Consider the following 16,969-nt stretch of genomic DNA (forward strand, 5'->3'; position numbering starts at 1 on the left):
TTTTTGGTAAAAGATTTTATAACAGCTATTTTTTAACTTAACACAATTCAAGAAAAACTTTAACTCCTACTATTTTATATTTTTTTTATTGAAACATAGTTGGCACACAGTGTTATATTAGTTTCAGGTGTAAAAGAGTAATTCAGCAACTCTGTACATTATGCTATGCTCACCACAAGTGTAGCTACCATCTGCTATTACAATATTATTGACTATGTTCCCTATGCTATATTTATTAGCCCCATGACTTACTCATTCCATAACCGATGCCTGCAACTCCCACTCGCTTTCACTAGTTTAGTCCTTCTCACCATTACTTCACTTTCTGGTAACCACAGTTTGTTCACTGTATTTATGGGTCTAATTCTGCTTTTTTGTTTGTTTATACATTTTATTTTTTATATTTCATATAAGTGAAATCATAATGGCCATTTTTCTTTCTCTGTCTGACTTACTTCATTTAGCACAATACCTTCTAGGTCCATCCATATTGTCAAAAATGTCAAGATCTCTCTCTCTTTATGACTGAGTAACATTCCATTGTATATATATACATACCACGTCTTCATTCATCTACTGATAACCACTTAGGTTGCTTCCATATCTTTGCTAGTGTAAATAGTGCTGCAAGAAACATATGCCTTTCTAATTAGTGTTTTTATTTTCATTGGGTAAAAAGTAGTTTTAGAATTACTGGATTGTATATATTTTTATGTTTTGGAGGAACCTCCATAATGCTTTTGACAGTGGCTGTACCAATTTACATTCCCACCAACAGTGTTCAATTGTTCCCTTTTCTCTAAATCCTGTTTTTCTTGTTTTGGTACCAGCCATTCTGAACGGTGTGAAGTGATACCTCATTGAGGTTTTTATTTACATTCTCCTGATGATTAGTATAATTTTTGGTTCATAATTTTATGCTTTTCTGGAATAAGACATTTCAGTTGTGTCAAGAAGGTTATCTACTTTTACTTAAAAAATACATGAGAAACAATCTCCCTATGACTCTGCAACTGCACTACTGGGTATTTACCCCAAAGATACAGATGTAGTGAAAAGAAGGGCCATCTGTACTCCAATGTTCATAGCAACAATGGCCACGGTCGCCAAACTGTGGAAAGAACCAAGATGCCCTTCAACAGACGAATGGATAAGGAAGATGTGGTCTATACACTATTGGAGTATTATGCCTCCATCAGAAAGGATGAACATCCAACTTTTGTAGCAACATGGACGGGACTGGAAGAGATTATGCTGAGTGAAATAAGTCAAGCAGAGAGAGTCAATTATCATATGGTTTCACTTGTTTGTGGAGCATAAGAAATAACATGGAGGACATGGGGAGATGGAGAGGAGAAGGGAGTTGAGGGAAATTGGAGGGGGAGATGAACCATGAGAGACTATGGACTCTGAAAAACAATCTGAGAGTTTTGAAGGGGAGGGGGTGGGATGTTCGGTGAACCTGGTGATGGGTATTATGGAGGGCACGTATTGCATGGAACACTGGGTGTGATGCATAAACAATGAATTCTGTTACACTGAAAAGAAATTAAAAAATAATAATAATAAAAAAGAAATTCTCTATGATATTTGAAAGGTATAATTGTAATAAATTTCATGGGAATTTATTATATTACATTTTATTTTTTTAAATATTATTTTCCATATTAAGTAAAAACCATCGATAATACATAAATTACAATAATTCAATAATTTACATTGACTAACAATCAGAGTAATGCATTTAATTTTTATGTTGTATATAAAATGTTATTTTTTTATTGGCTTTGATTTCAGGTTTGCAATAATTTTCTTCATTGTCACTGTGATGTTGGATATTCTCCTCCACTTTGTATACCGTCACGAACATCAAAAGGAGGAAGTATTGATGACGGGTTTTGGAGTAAAGCATGTTAGTATCTAGATGAGTGTGCTTCAAGGAGCTTTCTGCCCGTACAGTAAGGGTCTACATCTCCAATGAATATGTGGCTACAGAGCACCCAACATATGGATAGTGCAACTAGGAAATGAAGATTTCCATTTTATTTTACTTTATTTAAATTTAAGTAGCCACTTGTGACTTAGTGGCAACTATATTAAACAGTACAGCTCTGTACCATATTGCCAATCAAAATTTTATATATACTTTTAATTCCAATTAAGACGTGAACATTTTAATAGACCTCTTTAATTTTAACCATGGTTATGAAAAACATTTCTACATATACAACAGAATTCTCTAGATAGGTGATAGGTATAGTTAAAATATACAATAGGTGATAGTTTTAATATATATTCTGCATATTCCCAGGAAGTTAACTATCATGATGTGCTAGTTCACAACCAAGTTGCTTTTTTTTACCAACATATAATTTTTTTAACATATAATTATTTGCTTCAGGGGTCTGTGAATCATCAGTCTTACACAATTCACAGCAGCCACCATAGCACATACCCTCCCTATTTCCCATCACCCAGCCACCCGATCCCTCCCTCCCTCCCCAACCCCCCAAACCCTCAGTTTGATTCCTGAGATTAACAGTCTCTTATGGTTTGTCTTCCTCCCTGATCCCATCATTTAAAATTTTTCCCTCCCCTCCCCCCATGACTCCCCATCCTTCCTCCCAAATTCCTCATATCAGAGAGATCATATGATAATTGTCTTTCTCCAACTAACTTATTGTTCTTAGCATAATACCCACTAGTTTCATCCATGTTGTTGCAAATGGCAAGATTTCGTTTTTTTCTGATGAATGCATAATATATATCACATCTTCTTTATACATTCATCTGTTGATGGATATCTAGACTCTTCCCATAGCTTGGCTATTGTGGACATTGCTGATGTAACATTCAGGTGCATGTGCTCTTTTGGATCACGACATTTGTATCGTTAGGGTAAATACCCAGTAGTGGGATTGCTAAGTCATAGGGTAGCTCTGCTTTCAACTTTCTGAGGAACCTCCAAACTATTTTCCAGAGTGACTGCACCAGCTTGCATTCCCCTTTCTCCACATCCTTGCCAACATCTGTTCCTGACATGTTAATTTTAACCATTCTGAGTAATGTGAGGTGGTATTTCACTGTGATTTTGATATGTATTTCCCTGATGCCAAGGGACATTGAGCACTTTTTCATGTGTTTGTTGGCCATTTGGATGTCTTCTTTGCAAAAATGTCTGTTCTTGTCTTCTTCCCATTTCTTGATTGGATTGTCTGTTACTATTTGGGTGTTGAGTTTGATAAGTTCTTTATAGATTTTGGAAAATAACCCTTTATCTGATATGTCATTTGAAAATATCTTCTCCCAGTTAATTGGTTGTCTTTTGGTTTTGTTGACTGTTTCATTTGCTGTGCAAAAGCTTTTTATCTAGATGATGTCCCAGTGTTAATTTTTGCCCTTTCTTCCCTTGCCTCTGGCGATGTTTCTAGGAAGAAGTTGCTGTGGCTGAGGTCGAAGAGGTTGCTCCCTGTGTTCTCTTCAAGGACTTTGATGGACTCATGTCTCACACTGAGGTCTTCCACCCATTTCGAGTCTATTTTTGAGTGTGGTTAAGGAAATTGTCCAGTTTCATTCTTTTGCATGTGGCTGTTCAATTTTCCCACCAGCATTTGTTGAAGAGACTGTCTTGCTTCCATTGGACATTCTTTCCTGCTTTGTCAAAGATTAGTTGAACACAGGGTTGAGGGTCCATTTCTGGGCACTCTAGTCTGTTCCATTGATCTACGTGTCTGTTTTTGTGCCAGTACCATACTGTCTTGAGGTTTATAGTTTTGTAATAGATCTTGAAGTCTGGAATTGTGGTGCCAGAAGCTTTGATTTTCTTTTTCAAAATTCCTCTGGCTATTTGGGGTCTTTTCTAGTTCCATATAAATTTTAGGATAATTTGTTCCATTTCTTTGAAAAAAATCGATGATATTTTGATAGGGATTGCATTAAATGTGTATATTGCTTTAGGTAGCATAGACATTTTCACAATATTTGTTCTTCTAATCCATGAGTGTGGAACATTTTTCCATTTCTTTGTATCTTCCTCAGTTTCTTTCATGAGTACCTTATACTTTTTTGAGTACAGATTATTTGCCTCTTTGGTTAGGTTTATACCTAACCTTGTTATCTTATAAGGTATAAGATATACCTTGTTATCTTATGGTTTTGGGTGCAATTATAAATGGGATCAAGTCCTTACTTTCTCTTTCTTCTGTCTTGCTGTTCGTGTATAGAACTGCAACTGATTTCTGTGCATTGATTTTATATCCTGACACTTTACTGAATTCCTGTGTGAGTTCTAGCAGTTATGGAGTGGAGTCTTTTGGGTTTTCCACAGAAAGTATCATATAATCTTCAAATCAAATAGTGAAAGTTTGACTTCTTCTTTGCCGATTTGGATGCCTTTAATTTCTTTTTGTTGTCTGATTGCTGAGGCTGGAACCTCTAGTATTATCTTGAATAGCAGTGGTAATAATGGACAGCCCTGCCATGTTCCTGAACTTAGAGAAAAAAATCTCAGTATTTCCCCATTCAGAATGATATTGACTGTGGGTTTCTCATGGATGGCTTTGATGATATTCAGGTGTGTACCCTGTATCCTTACGCTATAAAGAGTTTTGATCAAGAAAGTATGTTGTAATTTGTCAAATGCTTTTTTAGCATCTATTGAAAATATCATATGGTTCTTGTTATTTCTTTTATTAGTATATAGTATCATATTGATTGATTTGTGGGTGTTGAACCAACTTTGAGCCCAGGAATAAATCCCACTTTGTCATGGTAAATAATCCTTTTAATGTTCTGTTGCAACCTATTGGCTAAAATTCTGAGAAGTTTTGCATCTGTGTTCATCAAGGATATTGGTCTGTAATTCTCCTTTTTTTTTTTTTTTTTTTTTTTTTTCTCTTTTTTTTTTTTTTAATTTTTTTTTATTTTTTATTTTTTATTTTTTATAAACATATATTTTTTATATACATATATTTTTATCCCCAGGTCTGTGAATCACCAGGTTTACACACTTCACAGCACTCACCAAATCACATACCCTCCCCAATGTCCATAATCCCACCCCCTTCTCCCCAACCCCCTCCCCCCGGCAACCCTCAGTTTGTTTTGTGAGATTAAGAGTCACTTATGGTTTGAAATCTTGCCATTTGCAACAACATGGATGGAACTAGAGCGTATCATGCTTAGCGAAATAAGTCAAGCAGAGAAAGACAACTATCATATGATCTCCCTGATATGAGGAAGTGGTGATGCAACATGGAGGCTTAAGTGGGTAGAAGAATAAATGAAACAAGATGGGATTGGGAGGGAGACAAACCATAAGTGTAATTCTCCTTTTTGATGGGGTTTTGAGATCAAGGTTTTAGGATCAAGATAATGCTGGCCTCATAAAATAGATTTGGAAATTTTCCTTACATTTCTATTTTTTGGAACAGTTTCAAGAGAAAAGGTATTAATTCTTCTTTAAATATTTGGTAGAATTCCCCTAGGAAGCCGTCTGGCCCTGGGCTCTTGTTTCTTGGGAAATTTTTGATGACTGCTTCAATCTCTTTACTGGTTATGGGTCTTATTCAGGTTTTCTGTTTCTTCTTGGTTCAGTTTTTATAGTTTATATGTCTCTAGGATGCATCTATTTCTTCCAGATTGTCAAATTTGCTGGTGTACAGTTGCTCATAATATGTTCTTATAATAGTTTGTATTTATTTGGTGTTGGTTGTGATCCCCCCTCTTTCATCCATGATTTTATTAATTTGGGTCCTTTCTCTTTTCTTTCTGATTAATATGTTCAGGGATTTATCAATCTTATTAATTCTTTCAAAGAACCAGCTCCTAGTTTCATTGATTTGTTCTATTGTTCTTTTGGTTTCTATTTAATTAGTTTCTGCTCTGATCTTTATTATTTCTCTTCTCCTGCTGGGTTTAGGCTTTCTTTGCTCTTCTTTCTCCAGCTCCTTTAGGTGTAGGGTTAGGTTGTGTACTTGAGACCTTTCTTTTTTCTTGAGAAAGGCTTGTATTGCCATATATTTTCTTCTCAGGATCGCCTTTACTGTGTCTCAAAGATTTTGAGTTGTGTTTTCATTTTTATTTATTTCATGAATTTTTTTAAGTTCTTTAATTTACTAGTTGACCCATTTATTCTTTTGTAGAATGCTCTTTAGCTTCCATGTATCTGAGTTCTTTCCAACTTTCCTCTTGTGGTTGAGTTCTGGTTTCAAAGCACTGTGGTTGGAAAATATGCAGGGAATGAGCCCAATCTTTTGGTAGCAATTGAGACCTGATTTGTGATCCAGGATGTGGTCTATTCTGGAGAATGTTCCATATGTACCAGATAAGAATTTGTATTCTGTTGCTTTGGGATGGATGTTCTGGATGTATCTATGATGTCCATCTGGACCAGTGTGTCTTTTAAAGCCTTTATTTCCTTGTTGATCTTTTCCTTAGATGATCCATCCATTTTGGATGGACCAATTCTTAGAGGACCCTTTCGATATTTCCAAAAGGCCGCTTTGGTGTTTGCAGGAGGGTGTTAAAGTCCCCTGCTATAATTGTATTATTGTCAATGTGTTTATTTGATTTTGTTATTAATTGGTTTATATAATTGGCTCCTCATGTCAGGGGCATAGATATTTAAAATTGTTAGATCTTCTTGAATGACAGACCCTTTAAGTATGATATACTATCCTTTTCCATCTCTTATTATCATCTTTGGATTGCCACCCCAGCTTTCTTCTGATGTCCATTAGCATGGTAAATTGTTTTTGACCTCCTCACTTTAAATCTGGAGGTGTCTTTGGGTCTTAAATCAGTCTCTTGCAAAAAGCATATTGATTTTTTTTTAATCCATTCTGATACCCTGTGTCTTTTGATTGGAGCATTTAGCCCATTTAGATTCAGGGTAACTATTGAAAGATACGAATTTAGTGCCATTATATTGTCTGTAAGGTGACTGTTACTGTATATTGTCTCTGTTCCTTTCTGGTCTACTACTTTTAGGCTCTCTCTTTGCTTAGAGGACCCTTTCAATATTTCCAAAAGGCCGCTTTGGTGTTTGCAAATTCTTTTAATTTTTGTTTGCCCTGGAAGCTTTTTATCTCTATTTTGAAAGACAGCCTAGTTGGATATATGATTCTTGGATGCATATTTTTCTTTTTTATTGCTCTGATGATATCATGAAAGTCCTTTCTGGCCTACCATGTCTTGGTGGATAGGTCTGCTGCCAATCTAATATTTCTACTATTGTGTTACATACCTCTTGCCCCAAGCTTCTTTCAGGATTTTCTTTTTGTCACTTAGACCTGTAATGTTTACTATTAGATGACAGGTGTTGACTTATTTTTATTGATTTTGAGGGAGTTCTCTGGGCCTTCTGGATTTTGATGCTTGTTTCATTCACCAAATTAGGGAAATTCTCTGCTATTATTTGCTCCAATATACCTTTTGCCCTCCTCTCTCTCTCTTCTTCTTCTTCTGGGATCTCAATTATTCTAATACTGTTTCATCTTATGGTAACACTTATCCCTCAAAATCTCTGTTCATGGTCCAGTAGTTGTTTATCTCTCTTTTTCTCAGCTTCATTATTCTCCATCATTTGATCTTCTATATCACTAATTCTCTCTTCTGCCTCATTTATCCTAGCAGAAGAGTATCCATTTTTGCTTGTACCTCATTAATAGCTTTTTAAAATTTCAAATTGTTAGATTTTAGTTCTTTTTTGTCTCCAGAAAGGAATTTTATTTCTCCAGAAAGGGATTTTTCTTGCTTTTTTTGAGCAGAGCTAGCACCTTGATAATTGTCATTCTGAACTGTAGTTCTGACATCTTAGTAATGTCTGTATTGATTTGGTCCCTAGCCTTCAATACTGCCTCCTTTTTTTTTTTTTAAGGTGAGTTTTTCCCCCTTGTCATTTTATCCAGATAAGAATAAATGAATGAGAAAACAACATACTAAACAGGTAGCAAGAACCCCAAGAAAATATACATTAACTAAATTGGACGAGACACAAAACCGGAGCAGGGGAGAAGAAAGGAGAAAAAAGAAATATACATATATGCATATTATAATTTATATGATGTGTGTGTGTGTGTGTGTGTGTGTGTGTGTGTGTGTATAGAGACTGGTGAATAGAACAGAAGCACACACTTGATTTGGGGTGTATTTTGGTCTTTTAGAAGAAACTGCCACACAAAATTTTAAATTTTAAAGAAAGAAAAACATATTTATATAAAAATAAGGATAAACATGATGAAGGGATGGAATGTGACTGTAAAGATGAAAATTTAAAAAGATTCTGACAAAGGAATTGATAAGAAGTTTAAAAAAGAAAGAAAAAAAAAAAAGAAAGAAAGAAGGCAATCAGTTTGGAGACTAGAACAAAGCCATGCACTAGATTTAGGGTATATTTTGATCTGTTAGGAGAAACTGTATCCCAAAATTTTAAGGAAAGAAAAACCTACCTGTGTATAAAAAAAATTAAAGCTAAATACCAACAAAGTGATAGAATATGACTGTAATTGAAAATTTAAAAAGATTTTTAAAAAATTATTGATAGGGCACCTGGGTGGCTCAGTGGGTTAAAGCCTCTGCCTTCGGCTCAGGTCATGATCCCAGGGTCCTGGTATCAAGTCCCACATCAGGCTCTCTGCTCAGCAGGGAGCCTGCTTCCTCCTCTCTCTCTGCCTGCCTCTCTGCCTACCTGTGATCTCTGTCAAATAAATAAAACTCTTTAAAAAAATTATTGATAAAATTGTTTAAAAAGATTAAAATAAGAAAGAGGAAAATTTTTTTAAAAAATGGAATAAGAAAAAAAAATTAAAAAATTTCAACTTTGAAAGACTAAAGAATCATGGGGAAAAAGCCATAAATTCTATATGTTGCATTCCTTTAGCTCTGGAATTCTGCAGTTCTCATTGATTGGTGAACTTGGTCTTAGCTAGATGTGCTTGCTAATCTTCTGGAGGAGGGGTCTGTTGAAGTGATTCTCAAATGTCTCTGACCAAGATGGAATAGCTCCATCCTTGCCAAGGGCCAGACTAGGTCATCTGCTTGGGTTTGCTCCTGGTCACTTTTGTTCTTTAAACACTTTCCATACAGCTTTGGAGGACAGAAATAAAAATGGTGGCCTCTCAATCTCCGGCCCTGTAGAAGCTGAGAGCACAGGGGCCCCCTCCTCAGTGCACTCTCAGAGAAAAGCAGTCAATCGCTGCTGTCTCCCTGGTCTCTGGCCACACTGCATGCTCACTCAGCCTGTGACCAAGCATTTCTATCTCTGGTGCATGGCCCCAGTTGGAGTCTCCAAACCTAGCAGATTCCTGTAGCATGGTCCCATGCCACTTTTCCTGGAGGAGGAAGGAGCAGGTCTTCTCCCTGGGTCTGCCACTTATGGGGTCTCTGCTTGAAGAGTAGTGGCCTCACTGTGCCTCGGATCATAGCTTTTGGTAAGCCCAAGCTGAGAGCCCCCTCCTCAGCTCTGGTCTCTGCAGTCAGCTTCCCTGCACTGATACTTGACAACTCTGTCACATTCAGATACCCTTGCTCTTTTTGTGACCCCATGGTTGCTGAGATCACACTGTCCCCACAAGGGCTCCATTTCCCACTTAACCTATGGAGCAATGTCCCTCAGTGGAGAAGACTTCTAAAAGTTCTGATTTTGGCTCCATTCTCTACCACTAGTCAGGAGCCAGCCCCTCCCCCCGTGGTCTATCTTCCTGTATATCTCCTTGAATTCTCTTCTCTGCATATCCTGCCCTCCAGAAACTGGTTGCTTTTCTATTCCTAGAATTGGTGCTCTTCTTTTTTGATTTCCTGTTGAGTTCGTAGGTGTTCAGAATGGTTTGATAACCATCTAGCTGAACTGAACTCCTGAGACCTGAGGATATTTAGGTCTTCTACTCCTCCACCATCTTGCTCCACCCCCCTCCAAGTTGCATCTTTTAAGTTTCCCTTTTCAAAAGGGAAAAGTAATCAGATCTTCCATATCCATTGCATATGGATAGTAGATGGTACAATTTTAAAATTTTATTTGATAAACATTTATGAACAAATATAACATACTTGTTTTTTTCTAAACTTCACAATTTATAAATCTTAATGGTATAATTTCATTAATGTCTTTACATCATTTGTATTTTTACTTTATATTATATTTTTATTGTTGTAAATCTGATAGTACATTATTAGATTTGCCTTAAATAGGCAATGGAGGGACGCCTGGGTGGCTCAGTTGGTTAAGCGGCTGCCTTTGGCTCAGGTCATGATCCCGGCGTCCTGGGATCGAGTCCCACATTGGGCTCCTTGCTTGGCAGGGAGCCTGCTTCTCCCTCTGCCTCTGCCTGCCACTCTGTCTGCCTGTACTTGCTCTCGCTTCTCTCTCTATGACAAATGAATAAATAAAATCTTTAAAAAAAATAGGCAATGGAATTTTAAAGTTTTTTAATATAAATATTTACACTTACCCATTTACTGTTTCCAAGGACTTTTCAATTCTTCAAGCATATTCAAATTCCATGTGGGCATTTTCTTTCTATCTGAAAAACTTCCTTTTGTACTTCTTTTTGTTTTACCTTGTGATGAGCAGTTGTCTCAGCTTTTGTTTTTAAAATGTTTTTTATAAAAATGTATTAATTTGTTAAGAATATTTTCACTGGAATTAGAATGCTACATTGAGAAATTTTTCTTTCAGCCATTCAAGGATGTAATCTAGGTGTATCTAAGCTTACATTTTCTGATGAGAATATAATGTCATTCTTATTATTCTATTCATCCCAATAATATAATGTTTCCTTTATTCTTTGAGTTTCAGAAATTTTATATGTTTTTATTTTATATGTTTATATTTCATATGTTTATATGATTTTCTGCAGTTTGGCTGAAATTTATCAGGACACATTTCTTTTTTAATTTATCCTGCTTGCATTGACTGTGATTCTTGAGTCTATAGCTTACTGTGTTTGGGGAAATTTTAAGAAACCTTTTAGCTGTTTTCTCCTTTTAAATATTTTTTTTAATGTGTTTGCATTTAAAAAAATGATACACAGTGACATTAACTCTGTGGTATAGAACTCAATGAGTATTGAAAAAATACTTGTTCCCACTGCCAGTCATGATACACAATAGATCTATCACCTCAAAATTTCCCTCTGGCTGCCCCCTTCATATTCATCCCCCACTGCCAATTCCTGGCAACCAATTAGCTGTTCTTGTTCCTATATATTTGTCTTTTCCAGAATGTCATATATAATACATAAGAATTTGAGACCCACTCCTGTTGCCATGTTTTAATAGGTCATGTGTTCTACCTACTAAGCCAGCTAGGTGCTGCTAAATAATTCATTCTTTTATTCTTTTATTGTTAAAAAAGTTTTTTATTTAAATTTTAGTAAGTTAACATACAGTGCAATATTGGTTTCAGGAGTAGAATTCAGTAATTTGGGGTACCTGGGTGGTACAGTCAGTTGAGTGCCTGACTCTTGGTTTCTGCTGCGTTTGTGATCTCAAGGTTGTGAGATAGAGTCCTGTGTCCAGGCTCCATGCTCTGTGCAAAGACTGCTTAAGTCTCTTTCTCCCTATGCCCCTCTCTCATACCCTCTCTTTCTCAAATAAATAAATCTTTAAAAAAAAAATCCAGTAATTCATCACTAACATGCAATACCCCGTGCTTATTACAAGTGCTCTCTTTAATGACCATCACCCACCTGGTCCATCCTCCACCATCTCTCTCCATCAACACTTTGTTTTCTATGCTTAGGAGTAGCTTATGGTTTATTTCCCTTTTTCCTTTTTTCCTATCTTCCCATATATGTATCTGTTTTGTTTCTTAAGCTCCATGCATGAGTAAAATCATATGTTATTTGTCTTTCTCTGGTTGACTTACTTCACTTAGCATAATACATTCTAGCTCCTTCCACATTGCTGTAAATGTCAAGATTTCATTCTTTTTAATAACTAATATTCCACTATATCGATATATAGATATGTATAAAAATTTATTTATTTATTATTTATTTATTTATATATCACATCTTTATCCATTCACCAGTTAATGAAACATATGCATATAGGCTTTTTTGTATATGTAAGTTCTCTCTTTTGGTTGATAAATACCTAGGGATACAATATAATTTTATAAGAAATAGCCAAACTATTGCTAAGGTGACTATGCTAGTACTCCTTCCCATTCATCTACAAGAGTCCCAGTTTCTCTGCACAGATGCTCCATACTTCACAAGCGTACTGTCATTTTTGTTCTGTTTTATTTGATTTTTTTTTTGCCAGTTGAAGATGTCTAATGATATCTCCTTGTGATTTTTATTTAACTTTTTATCTTGAAGTAAATGTAGATCACAAAGAGTTGCAAAGAAATGCAGATGGAAGACCTGTATATCCCTTACTCAGATTCTGTCAGTGTTAAAATAAAATATTAAAGTGTTAAAATAAAATAAATAAAATGTTAGCATGTTTTATTACTATAGCACAGTAGTAAAACCAGGAAATAGGCGTTATTAAAATGCATGGACCATATTCAGATTTCAACAGTATACATGCACTAATTTGTGTATATGTGTATAAGCACATATGTGTGTGTGTTTGTATTTAGTTTCATGCAGTTTTACATGTTCAAATTTATGTAACCACCATCACAATCAAGATACCGTAGTGTATTATCACTATATGGCTCCTAATATCACCCTTTTATATAGCCTTACTGATCCCCTTCTCTGCCATTTCTAACTCTTGGCAATCACTACTATTTGCCTCTAATTATGTTATTTCATGAGTGTTATATATATGGAATCCTACAGTTTGTATCTCTTGGAGATTCACTTTTTTCTCTTCCATAATTTCTACCAACTGTATTGAAATTCCTTGCATGGATAAGTACTTCATTTCTTTTTATTGATGACTAGTATTCCTTTGTGTGGATGTATCAAAACTATTGATGGACATTTGGGTGTTTTGCCAATTTTTAGGTATTGTGGAGAGTTCTGCAGTGAACAATTGTGTAGAAAACTCTGCATGAATGTAAAATTTTAATTCCCCAAGAAACATCCCCAAGAGTGCAATTGGGGGGTCAATGGGAACCCATTTATATTTTAAAAGTAACTACCAAACTATTTTTCAGAGTGACTGTAACATTTGGCATTCCCACCAATACTATATGAATGACCCAGTGTTTTGGCATCCTTACTAACATTTGATGATAATGCTTTTTTCCCAGTCATTCTATTAGGTGTGTATTAATATTTCATTGTGGATTTAATTTATATTTCCCTAATGGATAATGATGTTGAATATCTTAAACATGTTTATTTGGCATCTGTATATTCTCTTCACTGAAAAATCTGTTCACATCTTTGTCCATTTTCTTATTTTTCTTATACCTGCTTTTTATATTTATTTATTTACTTTTTTTTATTTTGTTATGTTAGTCACCATACAGTACATCATTAGTTTTTGATATGTCCCACGATTCATTGTTTGTGTATAATACTTAGTGTTCCATACAATATGTGCCATCCTTAATACCCAGTCACTGGATTAACCCATCCCCTGATGCCCTTGCATTCTAAAACCCTCAGTTAGTTTCCTGGAGTCCATAGTCACTCACAGTTTGTTTCCCCCTCTGCTCCCCTCTTCATTTTCCCCTTCTTTCTCCATGCTATCCCTTTTGTTCCACAAATAAGTGAAACTATATGATAATTGACTTTCTCTGCTTGACTTATTTCACTTAACAAAATCTCCTCCAGTTCCATCCATATTGATGCAAATCCTTTATGATGGCTGAGTAATATTCCATTGTATGTATGGACCACATCTTCTTTATCCATTCATCTGTTGAAAACTTTGCCCACTTTCTAATTAGAATTTTTAAGTGTTGAATTGTCAGAGTTTTTCTTTGTTTGTTTCCTAGATATATATGTTTTTGGATATGTGATTTAAACACATTTTTTTCCATTTATATAAATGGTTTTATCTCAGAACCCAACTTCCTTTAAATTCTTTTTCTGATAAAGTTTACTCCTTTTCCTTTTTGGATCATGCTTTCTGTATCAAGTGTATGAACTCTGTCAACCTTAAGTTTTGAAGATTTTCTATCATGATATCTCTAAAAGGTGTGGTTTTGTGTTTTACACATAAATACATAATCCATTTTGTGTCACTTTTTGTAAAGGGTGGGAGATTAAATTTTTGACTAATGTCACTTCAAATGTTCCACCATAATACTTTGAAAAAGATATCTCTCATCCTTTGAAATGTTTCTGCCCCTTTGTCAATAAGTAATTGGACATTTCTGTATTGGTGTATTTCTCACTTCTCTATTCTGTTCCATTGATCTGTGTGTCATTCTCTCCACCATTTCTATGCTGTTTTGATTACTGTAACTGTATGGTAATCATTGACAGTAGGAAGAGTGATTCCTCCCAATTTATTCTTCTTTTTCAAAATTGTTTTTGCTATCCTAGCATATCCTTCCACATGCACTTTAGAATAAGTTTATTTTTGTTTAAAAATTTTTGCTATTATCTTTATATAAACTATGCTAAAACTGTGGAATAATTTAGGAAGATTTTACACCTCTACTGTATATTATTGAACCTTCTAATCTATGAATATGGTATGTCACTTAATTTATTTAGAATTTGTATGATTTCCTGCACCAGAATTTTGTACTTTTCACCAGATATTGTACATGGGCTTTTAAATGTTTATTTATTTATTTATTTATTTAAATAAAATTAATTAACATTTAACATATTACTTGTTTCAGAGGTAGAGTTCAGTGATCCATCATTTGTATATAACACCCAGGACTCATTACAACAGGTGCCCTCATTAATATCCATCACCAAGTTACCCCACTGCCCCTTCTAGTGACATTTGTTTCCTAGAGTTAAGAGTCTTATGGTTTGCCTCCTCTCTGATTTTGTATTTTATTTTTCCCTCCCTTCCAGATGTGATCATCTGTTTTGTTTCTTAATCCCACATGTGAGTGAAATCATTCGACAATTTGTCTTTCTCTGATTGACTTATTTCACTTAGCACAATACTCTCTAGCTCTAGCCATGTTGTTGTGAATGGTAAGATTTCATTTTTTGATGGCAGAGTAATATTCCATTGTGTATGTATACCACATCTTCTTTATCCATTCATCTGTCTGTAGACATTAGGACCCTTTCCATGTTCTGGCTATTGTGGACATTGTTGCTATAAAGATTGGAATGCAGGCGCCCCTTCAAATAACTATGTTTGTATTCTTTGGATAAATACCCAGTACTGCAATTCCTGGGTCATAAGGTAGCTCTATTTTTCATTTTTTTCAGGAACATCTATACTGTTTTTTTTGGAGTTTCTGCAGCAGCTTTTTCCCATTGGATATTTTTCCCTGCTTTGTCAAAGATTAGTTGACCATAGAGTTGAAAGGGTCCATTTCTGGGTTCTCTATTCTGTTCCATTGGTCTATGTGTCTGTTTTTGTGCCAGTAATATACTGTCTTGATGGTAACAGTTTTGTAATAGAACTTGAAGTCCAGAATTGTGATTCCACCAGCTCTGTATTTCTTTTTCAACGTTCCTTTGGCTATTTTGGGTTTTTACTGTTTCCATACAAATGTTAAGATGATTTGTTCCAGCTCTGTGAAAAATGTTGATCATATTTGGATAAGGATTGCTTTAAAAATATAGATTGCTTTAGGTAGCACAGTCCTTGAGCTCAGAATGATTTTCCATTTCTTGTGTCTTCCTCAATTTCTTTCATGAGTGTTCTACAGTTTTTAGAGTACAGATCCTTTACCTCTTTGGTTAGGTTTATTCCTAAGTATCTTAAGGATTTTGCTGCAGTTGTAAATGGGATCAACTCCTTAATTTCTCTGTTTTTCTGTCTCATTGTTAGTGTGCAGAAATGCAACTGATTTCTGTGCATTGATTTTTATATTCTGTCATGTTGCTGAATTCCTATATCATTTCTAGCAATTTTTTGCTGAGTCTTCTGGATTTTCTACGTAGAGTATCACATCATCTGTAAAGAGGAAAAGTTTGACTTCTTCTTTCTTGCTTGGGTTGCCTTTTACTTCTTTTTGTTGACTGGTTGTCAACACTAGGACTTCCAGTACTGTGTTATACAGCAGTGGTGAGAGTGGGCATCCCTGTCCTATTCCTGACCTTAGGGGAAAAGCTGTCTGATTTTCCCCATTCAGATTCATCTTTGGTGTTGGGTTTTTTGTATATGTCATTTATGTTATGGAGGTATGTTCCCTTTATCCCTACACTGTGGAGAGTATTTTTTTAATCAAGAAAAAGATGTATATTTTGTCAAATGCTTTTTCTGCATTTATTGAGAGGATTATATGGTTTCTGTCCTTTCTTACTAATGTGATGCCTCACATTGTTGGTTTGTGGATGTTGAACCATCCTTCCATTCCAGGAATAAATCCCATCTGGTTATGCTGAATAATGCTTCTAAATGTACTGTTGGATCCTATTGACTAGTATCTTGTTGAGATTTTTTTCACCCCTTTTCATCAGGATATCGGTCTGCAATTTTCTTTTCTCATGGGGCCTTTGTCTGGTTTTGAGATCAAGATAATAATGGCCTCATAGAATGAGTTTGGAAGTTTTTTTTACATTTCTATTTTTTGAAAGAGTTTCAGAAGAATAGGTATTAATTTTTCTTTATTTTTTAAAATATGTTTTATAGAATTCTACTGGGAGATTACCTGGTCCTGGACTCTTGTTTTTTTGGGAGGTTTTTGATTACTAATTCAATTTCTTTGTTGATTATGGGTCTGTTCAGGTTTGTTTGTTTGTTTGTTTGTTTTCCCTGCTTCAGTTTTGGTAGATTATATGTTTCTAGGAATGCTTCCATTTCTTCCACATTGTCTAACTTATTAGTTTTAATTTCTCATAATATTCTCATAAGTTGTTGTATTTCTTCAGTGTTTGTTGTGCTCTGTCCTCTTTCATTCATAATTTTATTTATT

At 35.1% G+C, this 16,969-nt stretch overlaps 1 protein-coding gene across 1 annotated transcript in view; it reads left to right on the forward strand.

Annotated features, from left to right (window-relative positions):
- Positions 1–16,969, forward strand: part of LOC131820609 (A disintegrin and metallopeptidase domain 3-like) — a 124,264-nt gene that overhangs the window by 93,471 nt on the left and 13,824 nt on the right. Inside the window, exon 18 of the mRNA XM_059156297.1 lies at positions 1,798–1,912. Coding sequence (XP_059012280.1) covers positions 1,798–1,912 — 115 coding nt within the window. The remainder of the gene's footprint in view (positions 1–1,797; positions 1,913–16,969) is intronic.

The sequence above is a fragment of the Mustela lutreola genome, chromosome 18 (genome assembly GCF_030435805.1).
Source record: "Mustela lutreola isolate mMusLut2 chromosome 18, mMusLut2.pri, whole genome shotgun sequence".
NCBI classification, from domain to species: domain Eukaryota; kingdom Metazoa; phylum Chordata; class Mammalia; order Carnivora; family Mustelidae; genus Mustela; species Mustela lutreola.